The 20,768-nt window shown below is 40.9% G+C and overlaps 2 protein-coding genes across 2 annotated transcripts; one reads left to right on the top strand and one right to left on the bottom strand.

Annotated features, from left to right (window-relative positions):
- Positions 1–12,094: 12,094 nt before the first annotated feature.
- Positions 12,095–13,981, bottom strand: LOC130680956 (centrosomal protein of 63 kDa-like). The gene has a single exon (XM_057492849.1). It carries the CDS (start codon positions 13,028–13,030, stop codon positions 12,458–12,460), a length of 573 nt encoding a protein of 190 aa, XP_057348832.1. The 5' UTR covers positions 13,031–13,981; the 3' UTR covers positions 12,095–12,457.
- Positions 13,982–18,701: 4,720 nt separating this feature from the next.
- LOC118933978 (cytochrome c oxidase subunit 7A1, mitochondrial) lies at positions 18,702–20,352 on the top strand. The gene is made up of 4 exons (XM_036929003.2): positions 18,702–18,855; positions 19,516–19,602; positions 19,733–19,817; positions 20,242–20,352. Exons 1-4 carry the CDS (start codon positions 18,841–18,843, stop codon positions 20,295–20,297), a joined length of 243 nt encoding a protein of 80 aa, XP_036784898.1. The 5' UTR covers positions 18,702–18,840; the 3' UTR covers positions 20,298–20,352.
- Positions 20,353–20,768: the final 416 nt, after the last annotated feature.

Here is a 20,768-nt window from a genome sequence, read left to right as displayed (position 1 = left end):
GAAGAAACAGATTTGGGGTGAGATAAGGAAGGAGCAGAACCAGGATCTCAATTCACACTGGGTTTATTAGAGATCCTGAAAAGGTACCTCAATCAGTCAGAAAGGAAGAGCCAAAATATTAACAGAGAATGGGAAAAGCAAAACTGAAGTTGCTTAAAAGCCAAAACAGCCCTTTGACACTATATAAGCCTTTGCCAATGCCAGTCCTGTGACAGGCTTCTATTTTCAGTCACATTTAATGACAGGGTTACAGGCAGCACCATACCAAAGTAGGTGGGTCTTAGGCCAAATAATAGCTCCCAAACATGACCACATCTTGAGCCTAGAATCTTAAATGACAAAAGGGACTTTGCAGATACAATTAAATAAAGGGTTTGGGGATGGGGAAAGTATCCTGGATTTTCCAGGTGTACCCACTGTAATTACAAGGGTTCTTCTAAGAAGGAGGCAAAAGATCAGAGTGAGTATTAAGAAATGTGACAGTGGAAGCAAGAGATTGGAGTGATCCTCAAGGGGTCACAAGCCAGGTATGCAGAAGGCCTCTAAATGAGAGAAAAGAAAGAAATAGAGTCTTCCCTGGAGCCTCCAGAAGGAACTAGCCCTGCCAACATCTTGGCTTTAGCCCAGTGAGATTGATTTTGTACTTTTAACTCCAGAACTGTAGGAGAATAAATTTGCATTGTTTTAAATCACTATTGTATTTTGTAACAGCAACAATAAAAAACGATGGATACAGTATACAAGGTTAAAAGATATTTGGTTGGCAAATTTTCAGGAGTGTATTCCTTAATGAGTAATAATATTATTTTATTACAATAATATAGTATATACTATATATTGTATTAATTACTATAATACAATATTAAGAGATAAAATGTTATATTATTTTTGGAATAGCATTGGGAAGCAAACATTAAAAATATATGTCTTACATGATCACAAATGCTAGTGCAAAATTAAATATATTTCGTGTTTTCAAGAAGCATAATAAGAAAACAAGGAAAAAACTGAAGGGAACCAAATTTGTACTCTATTTTCAAAATTCCTAAGTAAAAATGGAAATCCTGCCTTTAGGAAACAGTAATATTATCTTGGAAAAGCACCAGATATGTTTAAAACCACACATAATCAGAAATATAAACTTAATATACAAAATCCTGATAAATTTTGAACATTGGCTTTTACAAAATTGCAAGACAGATAGGTCTTTGGTAAATACAAAGACAAAGTGAAAATCTTGAAAACAAAAGAGAGAAAGGAGCATTTCATCATGGACAAGGAAGCCTGAACAAGAACAACAGCTAATTTCTCATCAGAAACGATGAAGGCAGTGGGATGACACCCAAAATGGGGAGGGAGGGAAGGAGAATTCTGCATCTGGCAAAACTATCCTTCAAAAATGAAGGAGAAATTAAGACATTCCTAGGTAAGCAAAATCTGAGCGAGCTGCAAGAAATGCCAAAGAAACGCTTCAGGCTGAAATGAAAACACACTAGAGAGTAACTAAAATCCACATGAAGAAGTAAAGTTCACTGGTAAAGATAAATACAAACGTATTCATGTATTTTTTGTCTATAACTCCTCTTTCCTATTTGATATAAAAGACAACTATATAAAGCAATGATTATAAATCTGTTGATAGGAACACTGTATAAAGATGTAGTTTGTGATAACAGCATAAGATGGAGCTGCATAGGAGCAAAGCTTTTATATGCTACTGAAGTTCAAGTGGTATTAATCAGAGACCTAGATTTTTATAAATTAATAGTTTTTGAAATTTCATTTTTAAAAATTAAATATTTTTTAATCTGGAGAAATATCTATCTAAATTCTTTGCCCATTTTTTAACCTCGATTTATTTGCCTTCTTGTTGTCTTTTATTTTCAGTTGTAAGAATTCTTTATATATTTTGGATACCATGCCCTTATCAATATATGATTTGAAAATGTTTTCTCTCATCCTGTAAGTTGTCTTTTCACTTTCTTGATAGTGTCTTTCAATGTACAAATGTTTTTATTTTTGAAGAGCTCAACTTTATTTGTATGTTGTTGCTTGTGCTTCTAATGGCATAGCTAAGAACTCATAGCCTAATCCAAGATCATGAGGATTTTCTCCTGTTTTCTTCTAAGGTTCATAGTTTTAACTCCTTATAATAAATAACTTTATTTATACACTCAGATAATTTTGGTATATGATGTGAGGTAGGATCCAACTTAATTCTTTGCACATGGATATCTAGTGACACCATTTGTCTAAAAGACTTATTCCTGACTAACAGGTACCAAAGGGAAAGGGACTGGGGAGGATGGGTGGGTAGGGAGGGATAAGGGGGGGAGAAGTAGGGGGGTATTAAGATTAACATACATGGGGGGGTAGGAGAAAAGGGAGGGCTGTACAACACAGAGAAGGCAAGTAGTGATTCTACAATATTTTGCTACGCTGATGGACAGTGACTGTAAAGGGGTTTATAGGGGAGACCTGGTATAGGGGAGAGCCTAGTAAACATAATATTCGTCATGTAAGTGTAGATTAGTGATACCAAAAACAAAGCAAAAAAAAAAAAAAAAAAAAGGGCAGTTCCTGTGTGGTAACCTCCAACGAGTTCTACACAAGGGTATAAAGGGCATATAAAAGTGTAGGCAAAGGGTCTGTTTGTGTTTATACAGAGGATCAAAGCCTAATTGGGCTACCCCGAAAATGAACTAAGATACGATATGAAAAAGAACTTCCAACATCTGCACTCTCTGGAAGACTCATGCCAGAAGATGATCATCAAAAAATCCCAACAAAGATCCACGCACTGCTACAGCTGTAGATGCACTCATCCCACCAGTTCCTGGACTTGCCATGGGCATGAGGAAGGAGATATCTAAGCTGGCCTGTGCATACAGTAAAACAACAAATTTGACTGGATCTATACTGTTGGAACTCAACCAAGAATTTGGAGAAGTGCAAATTGTAGCGCTCCAAACTCTTACAACTACAGACTATTTACTGTTAAAAGAACATATGGCATGTGAACAGTCCCCAGGAATGGGTTGTTTTAATTTGTCTGATTTCTCTCAGACTGTTCAAGTTCAGTTGGACAATATCCACCATATCATAGATAAGTTTTCACAAATGCCTAAGGTGCCTTAATGGTTTTCTTGGTTTCACTGGAGATGGCTGGTAATTACAGATATGCTTTGGTTATGTAACTACACTCCTATTATGTTAATGTGTGTGCGCAATTTAAGTAGTAGCTTAAAACCTATACATGCTGAAGTTACTCTACAAGAAGATATATCAAAGAAATAATCAATCTTCCCATGTTTTCTTCCGCCTGCTACTTCTATAGCTTTTCTTCTTCCTTCCTAATTACAACCCTTAAATAGAATTCGTGCCTCATATCAAATTTACCGAGTATCATAACTCCTCCAAGTGGTAAAGATACCTCAAGACAAATGCTGGGCATAGAAGCCACAGGGCATAAATAGGCAAAGAAGTAAAAAGCTAACCTTTTCAAACAATAAGGCTTCTCTCTCACTTACCAACTCTACATTTCCCTGTATGGCCCCGGAAGATGACTGGTTAGCCAGAGACGGGTAAGATTCCTCAAGGGAGGAACAACCTAAGACAGGCACAGTCGCAGGGGGGCCATCAGGTGAGAAATTGGGGATCAACAGAGGTGAGGCTTAGAACCTCACCCCCCTGTTCTGAGAGAAATCTTCTGCATACGTGGATGTTTTATTGCCCTGGTCTAGCTTGGATTAACACATAGTCTACAGGCACACACCTGATCATCTACATTTGCTCTCTTACAACACTAAACTATGTTTTCTACCTTTATCTTGTATCTGCCTACCACTTCAGCATTTTATTAAAAATAATAATAATAAAGAGAGAAATGTGGTATCCACATATAAATCAAGTATAAAAACCAAATGAGTATTCATATTTGAACTGACTGTTTATAGTTCATAATGCATGAGCAAAACCAAAAGTTTCTGTGATGACTGCCCTTGTACTGTTCACTATGTAACTTATTCATTATGTAAGAATTTGTTCTACATGTAAGAACTTGTTTGTTATGCCTCAGAAGATTGGAGACTGACGAAAATTAGGCTTGGGGTGGATTAATGATTGTGCATTGAGCATTGACTCCCCTATACAGAATTTTATTGTCGTTAACAACCATTTGATCAATAAATATGAGAGATGCCCTCACAAAAAAAAAAAAAAAAAAAAGGACAGACTTCCAATGGTAAAATAAATAAGTAACCGGGATGTAATGTATAGCATAAGGAATATAGTCAAGATATTGTAACAGCTTGGTAGCGTGATAGCTGGAACCTCGAATTATGTATATAAATGTTCTACCACTGTGTTGTACACTTGAAACTAATGTAATGTAATACTGTGCATCAACTACCCTTCAATAAAAAATAATTATTTAAAAAAAAAAAAAAAAAGACTTATTCTTTCCCCCATGGGACTCTCTTGGCACCCCACTTTACTCTTAACTTTCATATTATCTTTGACCACAAGGTTCACAACCATGCTCTTGGTATGAGGAGAAAGAGAAGGAAGGAATGGTGACTAGTAATATGCTTTTAGGAAATTTGCAGAAAAGTTCACCCCTTCAGTCAAAGTTCTGAGTTTAATTGCATATTGGCACTTCTACTTAGTTTTGAAGTGAAATGCAAGAGAATTTTATCTGCTCTTGGCAAAATAAATTTTCAATTAAGTTTCAGTTACAGACTTTCAGTGAAATTTTTGCAAAGGACATTGTCATATGAGAGACTGTACACCTTATTTGAACTAATATTAATTGTCCTTATGAAGGATGGTTTTATTATCAGAAGAAAAAAGAACAATGAAATGAAGATGTGTTCAAATTCCACTGCTGAATCTGGAAGCATAAATAGTGGAAATATTGAGAAAAATGTTGATTCAGCAGACTTTTTTGAGCTGCATTATAAAAGGAAATAAATGCAAGACTTTATAAGGAGGATTATTTAAAATATGGCTTTCTCAAATGTATGGAACTCAATGAAAATTATATGCTACAATATATTCTCTGTAATTATATCCTTATAAACATTTTTAGTTAAAGATACCTGGACATATAGCACACCCACCTGTTGTGGACACTGATGTGCTACCTGAATCACTAATTCAGGACCAAGGCATTCAGCCTTTCATCTCTTGGAGCACTGGCAGGTGATGTGTTGCAGATGCGTTCCTCCTCCCAGTGAGTGCTTTCAGCTAGAGGAAGACTTCAGTGTAATACCCCTTTCCCAAGGGCAGCTTATATCCAATTCCTAGTTGACACTATAGATTCCATCCTATTGTGCCCATTTGGGCAACTCTGTGGGGCCATCCAAATTCCATAGCTCCCCTAGGGCTGATATAGAGAACTCAAGGAAGAAACCTTCCCAGGGCTAAGATCCAGACCTTGTTGGAGAAGGCATGGCTCACTGAATGGCAGAGAAGTCACTTTGGTACTGTGCTGGTGGATCTTGCTGAAAATCCTCCCTTTGGAATCTTGCCCTTTGGAAACCCACCTCTAGTGTGCCAAGGAAAGCTGTTCAAAGGACAGTATGTCACCTGAAGGACTCTATTACAAAACCAACCAAGGCGGACACTGAGGGGAGCAGCTGGCCACTAGGTGCTGTGGGCTGCCATGTATTGTAGGATCCTGGTTCTGGAGAAGCCGAGAATCCTATAGGAATCTGGTGCTACAGAAACTACCTACACTGCAGGAGCTGGGTATTGGGAAAGCCAAGAATGCTACAGGAGCCTGATAATTAAGCACACCAGAAACAGCAAGCAAAGCATTTTTCATTCTGCAACTCTTTCCATCAATCTCTACTGATGAAGTTTAGCATTATGCCAGAAGCAAAGGAAAACAAATTTAATAGACCCAGACCCATCTTCAAAGAGCAGACAAAAAGGGTGAATTTAGAGCTCAGAGGCAATAAATTAAAAAATCAGCACAATCTTCCCCTTTAATCAACACTCATATGCACCCTATATGTACATTGAACTATACAACAAAAAAATCATTTTATCTTTTTCCCTAACAAAATACATCTACCCTTCTTACAAATGAAGTTCTCACCCTTTACCCCAAATGCAGAGATACACTGATCCAAGAGTCATTGCATCCATCATTATTATATTAATTTATCCTCAAATTCAATCACAGTCCATTTATTTGTGTGAACCAGGATTCTCGTCTTTGCACAAATCAACAATAAAGGACTCATGGATGGATGAATGGATAGATGGATGAAGAAAAAGTGGTATATCCACTTAATGGAATATTATTCAGCCTTAAAGAAGAGTGAAATTCTGACATACTTTAACATGGATTATGCTAAATGAAATAAACCAGATACAAAAGAATAAATATCATATGATTTCACTTTCTATAAGATGCCTAGAGTAGTCAAATTCATAGAGACAGAATATAGAATGGTCAGGTGATATCAAGGAAGATGACAGAGTCAGAAATGGTGGGAATCTCCACATAGACAACAATTTGTACTGGCAGAATCTTTCTGATGTAACTAGTCTGGAGCTCTAGAGTTTATTTAAAGGCCAAAAGCTTCAAGAGGGAGCAAATTGTGGTGAATTTTGATCAATTTCAGTTGTTAGTGTAGTAGCAGCTACCCATCCTCTATCTCCCCATGACAGGCAGACATACCAGTGTTCCCAGAGCAGCTTTAGGGAGCCAGGGTGGGCAATAAGTATCTTGTCCCCCAAACATCAGGCGTCTGTGGTCTCAGCAGATTACTACTTCAGGTCCTGGAAGTGCAGATATAAAAGCATGCCAGCATTTGCAAACTCACCAGCTGTAGTGGCTTCCAAGAGATTTAAAAAGACAGTGCCTATTTTGTTTGGTTTTGTTCCCTTTATTTTTCCCTTTTTCCCCATTTTGGGAGCCAGACATTTAAGGAGTAGGACATTCAAAGCCAAACCAATAAATAAGGGAATTTGGAAAGACACTGCACATGCCCAGGGAAAAATACAGGCTCAGAAGAGACCTGAGAAGACCTTAACTTGACACCTCAGGCTGATCCCTAGCACAGACACACCCTACATCCATCAAAAGAATGACGAACCCTGGAGGAGGGAGAGAATCTGGTTTCCAGATTTATCACACAGTAAAATCCAAATGTCCAGTTTTAACAATTTAAAAAATTACAAGACATACATAGAAACAGGAAACTATGGCCCATTCTTAATAAAGGAGAAAAATAGAAACTATCCCTGAGGAAGACCAGATGGCAAACTTAATTTAGAAAAATACTTTAAACAACTCTTAAAGTGCTCAAATAGCTAAAGCAAGATGGGGACAAAGTCAGGAAAATGATGTATGAGCAAAATGGAAATTTTAATACAGGCAGAAAATACAAAAAGGAACAAAAATAAATACGGGGTGGTGAAAACTACAATAATTGCAAATCTCACGAGAGAGTATAAAAACAGATTTGAGCAGGCAGAAGAATCAGTGAATTTGAACAAAGGGCAGTGTATCAAGTCTGAGGAACAGAAAAAAAAAAGAAGTGAACAGAGCCTATGAGGCCTGTGGGATAACATTAAACAGACCAAATATGTATTGTGGGAGTCCAAGGAGGAGCAGAAAGAAAGGAGCAGTGGCATTCTCTGGAGAAATAATGGCCAAAAACTTACCAAATTCAGTGAAAAACATGAACATCCAAGAAGTTTAAGGACTTCAAAAAGGATGAACTTAAAAAGACCCATTAAAGTATAAAAACAAAGCAAAACTGAAGGAACAAAATAGCAGCAGACTCACAGACTCCAAGAAGGGACTAGTGGTTACCAAAGGGGAGGGGTGGGGGAGGGTGGGTGGGAGGGAGGGAGAAGGGGATTAAGGGGCACTATAATTCGCAATCACAATATAGGTAGGTCAAGAGGAAGGCTACATTACAACATGGAGAAGACAAGTAATGACTCAATAGCATCTTACTACGCTGATAGACACTGACTGCAATAGTGGAGGTGAGTACTTGATAATATGGGTGAATGTTGAAATCACAATGTTGTTCATGTAAAACCTCCATAAGACTGTATATCAATGATACTTTAATAAATAAAATGATCATCAACACCCACCCAAAAAAAGACCCACAAATGAGATATAATCTATCAAAATACAGAGAATCCTGAAAGCAGCCAGAGATAATTACTTGTATGTACAAGAGATCCTCAATAAGATTATCAGCAGATTTCTTACCAGAAACCTTGGTGGCCAAAAGTACTTTAAATAATATATTTAAATATTTATATTTAATAATATATTTATATATAAATAATATATTTAAAGTACTGAAGAAAAAAAAACCCGTCAACCAAGAGTTATGTATCACACAACATTGTTCTTCAAATATGAAGGAGAAATTAAGGCATTCCCAGATAAACAAAAACTGAAGTTCATTATCACTAGACTTGCCCTGCAATAAATACTAAAGGAAATCCTTCAGGTTGAAAGGAAAGGATGCTAGACAGTAACTCAGAGCCATATGAAGAAATAAAGATCTCCAGTAAAAGTAAATACATGGGCAAGCATAAAAGCTAGTTGTAACTTTGGTTTTTAAATCCACTTTTTGTATTATACAAGACTTAAGAGACTAATACATAAAAAATCCTATTAGTCAATGTTTTTGGACACACAATAAACATAATGTTGTGACGTCATTAACTGAAAGCAGGTGGGGACAGCTGTACAGAAGTTTTGTATGCTGTTGAAGAGCTGGCATAAATTCAATTTAGTGTTATAATTTTGGGATGTCAAATGTAATCCCTATTTTAACTATATTAGTTTGTTCAGGCTTCCATAACAAAATGCCACAAACTGGGCAGCTTAAACAACCAAAGTACCAGATCAACATGCCATTAGGATTGGTTTCTGGTGAGACATTTCCTCCTGGCCTCCTCCCTGTGTACTCACATGACCTTTCCTCTTGTGTGCAAGAAGAGATATCTCTGGTGTCTCAGAGATCAGATTAGGTCCCCACCTTTATACCTAGTTTAACCTTAACATTAATTACCTCCCTGAAGGCCCTATCTCCAAATATAGTCACACTGGATGTTAGGTCTTCAATGTTAAGGGGTTTGAATATGAATTTGGGGGAACACAATCCAGTCTACGCCATTCTGCCTCCAGGCCTCCTGCCAGAAATTCATGTCATTCTCACTTACAAAATCCATTCATCCCATCCCAACAGTGCCAAGAGTCTCAATCCATTCCAGCCTAAAATCTAAAGTTTCATCTAAATACCATCTAAATCAGGTAGGTGAGACTTGAAGTACCATTCATCCTGAGGCAAAATTCCTCTCTGGCTGTGAATCTGTGAAACCAGACAAGTTGTATGTTTCCAAAATACAGTGGTTGGTCAGGCATAGGATAGACATTCCCATTCCCAAAGGGAAAAATCAGAAAGAAAGCAATGATGGGTCCCAAGCAAGTCCAAAGTCTAAAACCTAGTAAAACAAGTTCTATTAGATCTTAAGGTTAGAGAATAATCCTCTTTGGTGAGATGCTCTGCCTTCCAGGTCCACTGAAGTAGCAGTTAGCCCCCACAGCCCTGGACTACAGCCTCGTCCCTTCAGCTCGGTACAGGCCCCACCCCTGCGATACTAGGCAGGGGCATTCCTGGACGGCTACACCTGAAAAGGTGGCCCCACCTCCAGAAACCAAGGAGGAAACAGCCTTGCTCCCTGGGCCTGTGGTGGGAGCAGCACCAGATGGGTGGACCTGAGCACCTCTCCATCACCTTGGACTCCTTCCCTTTTCTTGAAGGATAAAGATATTTGCAGCAGTATGGAGTTTTCTCTGTCTTGTTCACTGCTGATATAGAACAGTGCTTGGCACACAGTAGGCGCTCAGGATATGTATTTCAATCTTTAAGCATAGAAAAGTTCATGGATTCAAACTTTAATCATTAAAAATGACAAAAATAGAGCAAATGGAATAACGAAGAGCCCTTCCCCGTTCCCGTCACCCAGCCTCAGCAAATGTGCTTCACCTACACTCCCATTCACTTTTCCCCCTGGATGGATTTTAAGTCAAACCAAAACATTGTATTGCTTCATCCATAATACTTCAAATCACATATTTAAGAGATAACTGCATATCACACCTAAACAATTAACATTAGTTCCTTAATATAACAAACTATGCAGTCAGTGTTCATATTTACTTATTGAGTCATGTATATTTTTTGTTATTGTTGTTTAAAATATATATATATTGTTTGTTTGGATCAGAACCAATAAATATTGTGGAATGACTTGGTTGATTTTAGGAATGAATTGTCCTTTTATGACTGAGGAAGGCTGAGTATATTTGTGGGGTGTTGTTATTCTCAATGTTCTGTTTTTTGGGTGTTTATTTTTGTTTGTTTTTTTATATGCATAAAATCTCCCTGGAAGAACACACAAGGTAGAAATAACATAGAACTGTTCCCCTGGACAGGAACTCAGAGAGTTTCGAGGGGAAAAAGAAGATTTTTCCTTATGAATTTTAAACCATGTAAATTTATTATTTATTTGGCACCCAGGTGAATAAAAGCTACAAGTTTTTTTAATTAAGGTATCATTGATATACACCTTTATGAAGGTTTCACATGAAAAACAATGTGGTTACTACATTCACCCATATTATCAAATCCCCCCATACCCCATTGAAGTCCCTGTCCATCAGTGTAGTAAGATGCCACAGTCACTGATCTTCTCTGTGCTACACTGTCTTCCTTCCCCAAGATCGCCCCCACACCACGTGTACTAATCATATGCCCCTCAATCCCCTTCTCCCTCCCTCCCCACCCCTCCCCTTTGGTAACCGCTAGTCCCTTTTTGGAGTCTTGGGTCTGCTGCTGTTTTGTTCCTTCAATTTTGTAAAAGCTAAACGTTTTAAAAAGTATGTCCTAAAATATCATCGGACTGAATGTGAGGTCCAGGTATGAGGGGCGATTGTTCAGGCCTGCCGCAAGATGGCAGCAGAGAGACGCGAAAGGTTGGTTCTGGACAACCCCACCATACGCCCCCAAGTGAGTAGGAGATAATGGCATCGTCTCCTATTTCCTTGGTTCCCCTCTTGGACCTGGTGAGTGTAAGTCTAGTGTGTGTTTTATTCAACGTGCTCCTAAACCCAAACCTAACACTGATGTTCAGCCAAAGCCACAGCAATGTTTCAATACAGGAGAAAAAAGGACTGTGCTTGACTGTGAAAGATGGCATCTTACCTTGCAATATGATGTCATCTTAAGGTATTTTCAAGGGAAATTTTAACTATACACTGTTTTCACCTCAGGCACTTACTTGAACCTAACCTGAGGTAAAAGGAGGCTCCACACAGTACCTCTGAAGGAGCCAACGGTCGCTTGCTCTGGACCTTTCCCACCTTTCCTGCTGCCTAGCAATTGCAACATCCTTAGTCAATGCTGACTAGACTGGGCCACTCATACATAGGCTGCCAGAGACCAAAAAGACATGGCCTGGCACTATCTGAACCAATCAGGTACTCTCAAAAACTATAGATAAGGTTGTTCAACTAGTTACAGCACCAACTAGGAAATCCCACCCTGAAAGGATGGGATTCTGTCTTCCATGATGCACTGTGAATCAGAGACCACTGCATGGCGCCGTTTCTCCCAAAGCCAGAATCTAGCAGTCTGGGAACCAAGGGAAGTGAGTGGAAATGGATACTCTCGCTATCGTACCCAGTAACTCACTTGAAAAATGTCTGCTTTTCTCCTTGAAAAACGTTTGCTTCTCTCCTTGAAAACTTTCGAGCTCGGCTGGTTTGGAGATCATAGTTCCCATGGAGAGAATGCCTCCACTGAAGGCACAACAATAGATCCACTGTGTTGGAAGATGAGGTTGCCACCTGGACATTTTGGGGCCCTGTGCCACTTAACCAAGAAGCAAAAAAAAAAAAAAACAAATTGGGTTGCTTCTACACAACAGAGACAAGGAAGACTGTTCTGGATCTCAGAGTATTCTCAGGGCCTCTCTTTTTTTTTTTTGGATTTTATTTCATTTCTTTCATTGTCTTTTCAAAACTTTCAATATATAAGTCCCATAAATGTGCTGTTTGATTTATACCTAATCATTTTATTTTGAATGATTATAAATCATACTGTGTTTTAATTTCAATTTCCATATATGCATTGCTAGAATGTAGAACAGGGTTGACTTTTGTATGGTGATCTTTTTTTCTCTTTTTTTGGTCTAGCAAAGTGGTTTATTCTTACAGGTTATGCTGGGAAAAGTCCTTCAAACAAACCAGTGCAGTGAAAATGCCTTAGAGAAGTATCAGCTTTTCAGATTTCTTCATAAGTTTTAGTATGTCGATTTTTATATGTTCAACGCTTTTAAAGAGCCGCTACTTCAGATGACAGTAACTCTTTGGGATTTATTTTTATTTCCAAGTTTGTGATGTTTTTTAAGTGGCTACTTCAAGATAGTGAACTGTTTTTACTGTCTTTTCACTCTTTCTTATTAGTTCTTTAATATGGGCATCCAGGCCCTCTAGAATATGATGAGACCTCAGTTCCTCCTCTTCCAAAAATCTTGCAGCAATTGAACAAAGGGGAGATACAGGCAAGGGACACTCATGTAAACCTAATTCCAATTTCACCACCATTTCAGAAAGATGACGATTTTCTAACTTGAGTGACTCCATCTGATCCAAAACCTCCTTATGCTCTATTGCTTTTTCTTCTGCCTTTTGTATCTCTGCTTTGAGTCTCTTTTCCATGTCAGGGGAAGAACTTTTGGCAGAAGTAATCGTGGTATCTCGCTGATGTAACTTCCAAGTTAGCTGGGAGATTTCCATCTTCATTCTTTCTAGTCCAGAACTGTAATTTTGCTCAGCCTGTAAAATCTGTTTTTTCAGCTTGTTAATCTCTGCCCTGTACTCATTGTCACGTATTTCCATTTTCTTCAATTCTTTGTATTTTTCCATTAGTTCTTGGCTCAGCTGTTTACATTCTCGGGGGTCTCTTAATACTTCCATACCCAATAGTAAGGGCTAATGTAAAACTACAACAACCGAAAAAAACAAAATGAAACAGGATGCTGGAGGACTCAAACCTTCTGGGAATAAAGGTCTGGGTCAACTCCACGAAGTAAAGAACCTAGAGCAGTTGAGGTTGTGGCTGAAGGCCAGGAAATACAGAAGGGGTAAGCTGGGAAGGAAGCCTAGAACATCAACTCTGACCTCCTCATCAACTACAGAAAGGAAAACATTGCACATTTCCTCCACCCTTGTTACATGCAGGTGTTTTTTGTATATAGTAACTATTCTCTTCTTTCCCCTCCCCTCTTTTTACTTTTTTCTTTTTTCCCCGAGGACTGTTTTGTTCCTTCAGTCTTTTTCTTTGTTCTTACACTCCACATATGAGTGAAATCATTTGGTACTTGTCTTTCTCTGCCTGGCTTATTTCGCTGAGCATAATACCCTCTAGCTCCATCCATGTTGTTGCAAATGGTAGGATTTGTTTTCTTCTCATGGCTGAATAATATTCCATTGTGTATATGTACCACATCTTTATCCATTCATCTACTGACGGACACTTAGGTTGTTTCCATTTCTTGGCTATTGTAAATAGTGCTGCAATAAACATAGGGGTGCATCTGTCTTTTTCAAACTGGGCTGCTGCATTCTTAGGGTAAATTCCTAGGAGTGGGATTCCTGGGTCAAATGGTATTTCTATTTTGAGCTTTTTGAGGAACCTCCATACTGCTTTCCACAATGGTTGAATTAATTTACATTCCCACGAACAGTGTAGGAGGGTTCCCCTTTCTCCACAACCTCGCCAACATTTGTTGTTGTTTGTCTTTTGGATGGCAGCCATCCTTACTGGTGTGAGGTGATATCTCATTGTGGTTTTAATTTGCATTTCTCTGATGACTAGCGATGTGGAGCATCTTTTCATGTGTCTGTTGGCCATCTGAATTTCTTCTTTAGAGAACTGTCTGTTCAGCTCCTCCCATTTTTTAATTGGATTATTGCTTTTTGTTTGTTGAGGTGCTTGAGCTCTTTACATATTTTGGATGTCAGCCCTTAATCGGATCTGTCATTTATGAATATATTCTCCCATACTGTAGGATGCCTTTTTGTTCTACTGATGGTGTCCTTTGCTGTACAGCAGCTTTTCAGTTTGATACAGTCCCACTTGTTCATTTTTGCTTTTGTTTCCCTTGCCCGTCTTTTTACTTTTAAACTGTGAGTTCTTATTGGAGGTTAACTTTACAATTTAGTCTTTGGGTAAAAGTACTCAGTGAGGCTGTGAGTGAATTTGAGGAGTAATGAATATAACCTGTGATGGATACAAGGCCTGTTGGGACCATGGGTCTTCTCATTCTGAAGAAACATTGTTCACTTATAAGAAGGACAGGTAAAAATATAGAGTTGTTATCTTAGAAGAAAGCATAGGCAAAAACCTCTTGAATATAAACATGACCAACTTTTTTCCTGAACACATCTCCTCAGGCAAGGGAAAAAAAATAAAAAATAAACAAGTGGGACTACATCAAACTAAAAGGCTTTCTATACAGCAAATGACACCATCATCAGAACAAAAAGGCATCCTACAGTATCGGAGAATATATTCATAAACGATTTATCCAATAAGGGGTTATCATACAAAATAAATAAAGAACTCACATGCCTCAACACCCAAAAAACAAATAACCTGAATAAAAAATGGGCGGAGGATCTGAACAGACACTTCTCCAAAGAAGAAATATGAATGGCCAAGAGGCACATGAAAAGATGCTCCACATTGCTAATTATTAGGGAAATGCAAATTAAAACCACAGTGAGATACCAACTCACACCAGTTAGAATGGCCAACATCCACAAGACAAGAAACAACAAATACTGGTGAGAATGTGGCGAAAGGGGAACCCTCCTATGCTGTTGGTGGGAATGTAAATTGGTTCAACCATTGTGGAAAGCAATATGGAGGTTCCTCAAAAATCTAAAAATAGAAATACTGTTTGACCCAGTAATGCCACTCCAACGAATTTACCTGAAGAAGATCCCTGATTCAAAAAGACATATGCACCCCTATGTTTATTGCAGCACTATTTACGATAACTAAGATATGGAAGCAACCTACGTGTCCACCAATAGATGAATCGATAAAGAAGATGGGGTACTTATACACAATGGAATATTATTCAGCCACAAAAAGAAAAGAAATCCTGCTATTTGCAACAACATGGACGGAGCTAGAGGGTATTAACGCTTAGTATAATAAGCCAGGCAGAAAAAGATAAATACCGAATGACTTCACTCATTTGTGGAATATAAAAATAAAGCAAAACTGAAGGAACAAAACAGCAGCAGACTCACAGACACTGAGAAGAGACTAGTGTTACCAAAGAGGAGGGGTTGGGGAGGGTGGGGAGGGAGGGAGAAGGGGATTAAGGACACTATGACTCGCAATCACAATATAGGTAGGTCACATGGAAGGCAGTACAGCAAACAGAAGACAAGTAATGACTCTAAAGCATCTTACTACACTGATAGACAGTGACTGCAATAAAGGGGGTGAGCACTTGATAATATGGGTGAATACTGAAACCATAGTGTTTATGCAAAACCATCATAAGATTGCATATCAATGATACTTTAGTAAAAAATAAAGAAAAAGAAAAAAAGTTATTTTGTTATTATAAGGGAGTTCAGATGCGTGCAGATGGGCGCATATGGAAACTGAGTAGCCAAAGAGGTGGACTGTGTCAGTCATCAGCTGAGAGGTGCACCCTTCAGTATATGCTCTGTGATAAACAATGGAATTCCTGTAGAAATTTCTCCTTTAAAGACAGCACATTGTGAAGCTTTCTCAGTTAGAGGGCGCTGGAGTGACACTGCCGGAGAAAGGGACCCTGCAATTTCCAGTGAAGGCAGGTGTTGCAGTGTCGATGGTGTGGGTGTGAGGACTTTCCACAGAACCTGCCCCAACCTCAGCTGGCAGTAATCTTTCCACAGACTCCATCTACACACCCCTACTCAACCTGCACAGAGCCACCTGCCTAGACTGCATGCAGTCACCTACTGGATTCCCTCTGCAAGGCTGCTCTCAGCCACCTGTGGTCCAGAGGGTACCACACCAAGCAATCATACCTGCTGCAAACACCCTTCCACCCTCCATGTCCTGCAGGCCCTGATGGCCATCTGCCCCTGCCAGCACCCAGACTCCTACGGCATGTCCACTCCATGGCTTGCTGATTGCCTGCTGCCCTGCTCACACCCCACAGGCTTACCAATTGTCTGTCCAGCAATTCCAGATCAGCTTCAGCAAACTGCTCTGCTATCCAGTGGCCAAACCACACCTTCTCCAACAACGTCTAAACCCTTTCCAATCTTCTCCTTCTTTGGGCACGCTCCCTCAATTCTAGGGCACCATATAGGGTTTCCCTATATCTATAGTTATTCTTTCATCATAGTTAATAATTCTTCATATTCAAATTCCCTGTTTAATCTATAGGGTGGTTTCTATATCCTGACTGGACCCAAAGTGTTATTATGACTGTACCATTTTGCATTTTCACCAGCAATGTATGAGAACTACAACTGTTCCACATCCTCATTAGCATTTGGGATGGGTAATTTTTTAAATTTTGGCCACCAGCAGCTCTGTAGTGGTGTCTTATTGTGGTTTCAATTTGCATTTCCCTGATGACAGCTGACAGTGTGACACTGAGCATCTTACAATGTAGGTAACATCAACTAACCTTGGGAAATTTCTGAATTGATTAATAAACATTGAGTATAGAAATACTAAGTAAAGGAGTATTTAAATAATACTTTAATTAAAAAAGGAAAAAGAAAAAAAAGTAAGACAATCAAACCACAGCATAACTTTTTTTGTTAACCAGCTAGTGACTAAGACTTACTCTTAGTTGAAATCTTACTGCTTATGTACCCTATTGGAACAACTAACAGAATATAAGACTTGCCACATTTATAAGTTTATAATTTTAAGTTCACAAACTTTATATGAAGTATCAAGGAAAGATTCATCTGTTAAATAGCCTACTGTGGTTCTTAAATGGAAAAATCTAACATATTAAATTTTTACAAGTATAGTTTGAAAGTGTTAAGGGAATTCAATTGTTATAAAAGTCCTCTTAAAAGACATTGTTAAAACCTTTCAAGACTAGGCCAGGATCATCAGTGCTTGCTAAAACCATTAGAGCAACTGTGCTCAACCCTGGCTGCACATTAGAATCAGAATTAGATAGACATGAATATATAATTTTGTTCTATTACCATCTAAGGGGAACTTCCAGATAGGATACTCTTTTACTCCCAAATACTTTAGCATGCATTTTCTAAAAATAAGGACATGGTTGCATAACCACTGTACAACTATCAAAATCAGGAAACTAACACGGATACAATGTTATTGTCTAATCCACACAGCTTATTTAAAATTCACTCAGTCCCACTAATCAAAGGAAAAACATTTTTAGTGATTTTTTTTCTAATCCAAGATTCAACCCCTAAATTATAGGTTGTTGGGTTTTTTAAGTCCTTATCTGCTAAAGATACATATGTAAATGTGAAATTTGATGTTGGAAGTTTGCTTTTAAATACACCAACAAAAAAAAAGAGTTGAGTGGGGGAAGACACATAAAAAACTCTATTATAAATTATGACAATTGTTAAAGCAGATGATGAGTCCAAGATGGAGGTTAATTATGTCTTTCTCTGCTTTCCACTATGCTTGAAATTTTCCATGATAAAATGAGAAGTAATTAAATACAAAAATACTTGATATAGGAACCTGTTAAAAAGAAAACCACAGGCTCAAAATGAAGTCACTTATGGCCTCCTATCAGTAAACCAAGACGTAACATCTAACCTTACTGTAGTTGCAACCCTCTGCCCCAGGAATGAAATTTTAACCGCCAAACTGGGATTTCCTGCCTAACACTACGAGGTAATCCACTTCTTGTTCCTCTTAGGAAGGCAACTTTGCCTAAAACAGTGCATTCTTTGCTAATAATTTCCTTTTTTTCTGCTCCCTTTCTGCCTTTAAAAACCTTTCCTTTTCTGCAGCTCCACAGAGTTCCTTTCTACTTGCTAGATGGGAAACCAATTCATGAATCGTTTAATAAAGACGATTATATCTTCAAAGTTACTGTTAAAATTTTTTAAATCAAACCTTACTGCTAGAAAATGGTGAAAATCTTGTTTGTGTAGTAATTAGCTCAGTTACGAATAGTTACTAGTCGAGTTGTAACTTTAGCTCAGTTATGCTCTCTTATGAGCTCATTTAACGCTCTCAACAAACTTTTGAAGAATATCCTGACTTCGCCCCACTTTGCAGATACCATACCTATGGCTCAGAGGTACAATCACCCAATCTACACAGATAGAAGAAGGAATTCAAATATCCAGTTACTTGCGCCTCAACTGGCTCTCCAATACCTGCCGGCCCCGGCGAGTACCGAGAGACCTGGGGGAGGGCTTGAACTTGCCGTAGGCGGGTATCAACGCAGAAACAAACCAGAAAGTAGTTCCTTTACTCCCTTCCCTCACCACCTGGACCAGCTTAAATTCCCAGATGAGCAACAGATGGGCGCTCCAGCCTTTTGGCGCGGGGAAAGGGCTGGAGCGTCTCGGCTCTCCCACGAGCCCGGATCTGTCCGCGGGCTTTGCCGGGTGTCCCCCGCCTGATGACTCTGGGACCGGAGCGTGGCGGCGCGCGGGGGGCGTGGCCTGGGGCTCCCGGGCCGGGGGAGGGGGGAGGGCGCCTTCTGTCCTTGGGCTGAGGACTTGACTCCGGCCGAAGAAGAGGACGCAGGATGAGGGCCCTGCGGGTGAGGGCCCCCCACAGGCCGGGCCCGGGTCCCCAACCCGGAGGCCTTCGCCTCAATGCGAAACTCCCTAAACATTCCGGGACCTGGGCCTTGGAACGCAGAGCCCCCTTCAGGGTTCCGGCCCCCCACCTCCTAATCCAAGAGCTTCTGAGAGAGCCAGGGACCCCTAGCACCGCCCAAAGCCCAGAGTCTGAGCTTCTGCCCTTCATCCAGGGCTCCCTCGGGACCTAGACACTGGGAACTTAGCTCCCCTGCCCCTCTCCCAGACTTCTTAGGCCATGCGAAAGTCCCGCTAGGCACCCCGGATCCAGTACCGACATTCCTAGGACCTGGGCTCCTCCCATTAATCCAAGAAACCCCCGCCCCCAAATCCCGGGACTTGGACACGCAGAACTGGTCTCCCGTATGGGTCAGCTCCTCTCCCAATACCCTACAGACAGCTTGGCAACCCCTGAGACAGACGTTCTAAGCCAGGCGACTCTTCTGGGCCTTTCCTAACAGGGCCCCTTCAGCTACTTGTGCTGGCAGTTGGATCTTGCCTTTGAGGGGCTTCCAAGGGGATAGGCCCTCAGAGAGCTCAACACCCTCTGCCCCGAGTCTGACCCCGTTCGGGATGCCCTTCCAGGTGCCTCTAGTGCCCATTCACCCCCTCCCTGCCAGGTCTCCCAGGCATTGATTCGTTCCTTCAGCTCAACCGCCCGGAACCGCTTTGAGAACCGTGTGGCTGAGAAACAAAAACTCTTCCAGGTAGGCGGGGCGTGGGTGGGGCGAGGGGAGGACCCCGGGCAGGCTGAGTCCCGAAGGGGGCACAGAGAGGCGGGGCATCCAGCCTACGGAGCAGCCAGCACCCTTCTCATGGGACGCCTTCAACACTCAGGCGGACAATGACCTCCCAGTGCACTTGAAAGGCGGGGGAACCGACAACATCCTGTACCGACTGACTATGACGCTGTGTCTCGGGGGTGAGTGCAGACGGGCTCTCCCTGAACTGCAGGAGGCCACCGGCCTGGAGCTGGAGCAAGGGCATGTTTCCCAGCTGAGGTTTAGGGAGGGGACAGGGTTCTGAGCTGGCCCCATCTGCCGAGAGTTCTGGAGTCTGGGCTGGCAAATAGACGGGGCACCTTGGGGCTTGGGCTTCTGTCCCAGGAGGGGATCTGGGGCCCAGACAGGAGTTGGAGAGGACACTGGCAGCCTGCTCCTGATCAAGAGTAGGGGCTTCCCGCGACCTTAAGTCCAGTTCGGGAATAATGGAGCTGGAGCCCAAAGAGCTGGGATCCAGGCTGACAACTGAGGAGCCTGCAGGGGTACTTAAAAACTTGAGATGGGGTTCAAGGAGGCAACGGGGTTTGGGGTCCTATTTTGAATTCCCCACAACTTCCTCCCTAGGTACTGTCTACAGTCTGTACTGCCTTGGCTGGGCCTCCTTCCCCCACAAGAAGTGAGCCCAAGTCTGCAGGACCTGAACAAGCATCAATAAATATGGCTTTTTGGGTAACCGAGCCCAGCTCAGGTCTGTGTGTGTGCCCCCTGCCCATCTTCCCACCAGCAAAGGATCTCTGCCTTCTGGACAGCCCCTCCCAGCCCTGAGTCCCTCATGCTAGTACAGGGCTACTCCTAGGATGTGACTGCCTCAGGCCTCCCGGAGGGGCTAGGGACTCCAAACAGCATTCCCAAGTGGGACAGGACCTCTGTATCCTGGGATGGCAAGCCCCAGGCCCTGCAAAGGCCTGAGGGTGGGAAGGAAGATGCTGAGTCCATGACACAACAGAGGTAAGTGAGGACAGATGCATTCAAAGAGCTGACAGAGGGGCAAACATGGCCTTGGGGAACAGAGCCAGGGGTGGCACGGACATCTCCCCTCAGCCTTGCAGCAGAAACAGATTGCCTGGGCTCCTGGGTCCCAGACTCAGCCT

This window comes from Manis pentadactyla, chromosome 15, assembly GCF_030020395.1.
Source record: "Manis pentadactyla isolate mManPen7 chromosome 15, mManPen7.hap1, whole genome shotgun sequence".
Taxonomy (NCBI): Eukaryota; Metazoa; Chordata; class Mammalia; order Pholidota; family Manidae; genus Manis; species Manis pentadactyla.
Note: the sequence above shows the minus strand (reverse complement) of the source record. Positions and strands in the feature narration are given on the sequence as shown.

Coding starts and splice junctions, on each gene's coding strand:
- LOC118933978 (XM_036929003.2), top strand. Junction 19,603..19,732: donor AGAAACAAAAACTCTTCCAG/GTAGGCGGGGCG, acceptor TTCAACACTCAG/GCGGACAATGACCTCCCAGT. Junction 19,818..20,241: donor TATGACGCTGTGTCTCGGGG/GTGAGTGCAGAC, acceptor CTTCCTCCCTAG/GTACTGTCTACAGTCTGTAC.
- LOC130680956 (XM_057492849.1), bottom strand. CDS start 13,030: ATGGAAGTATTAAGAGACCCCCGAGAATGTAAACAGCTGAGCCAAGAA.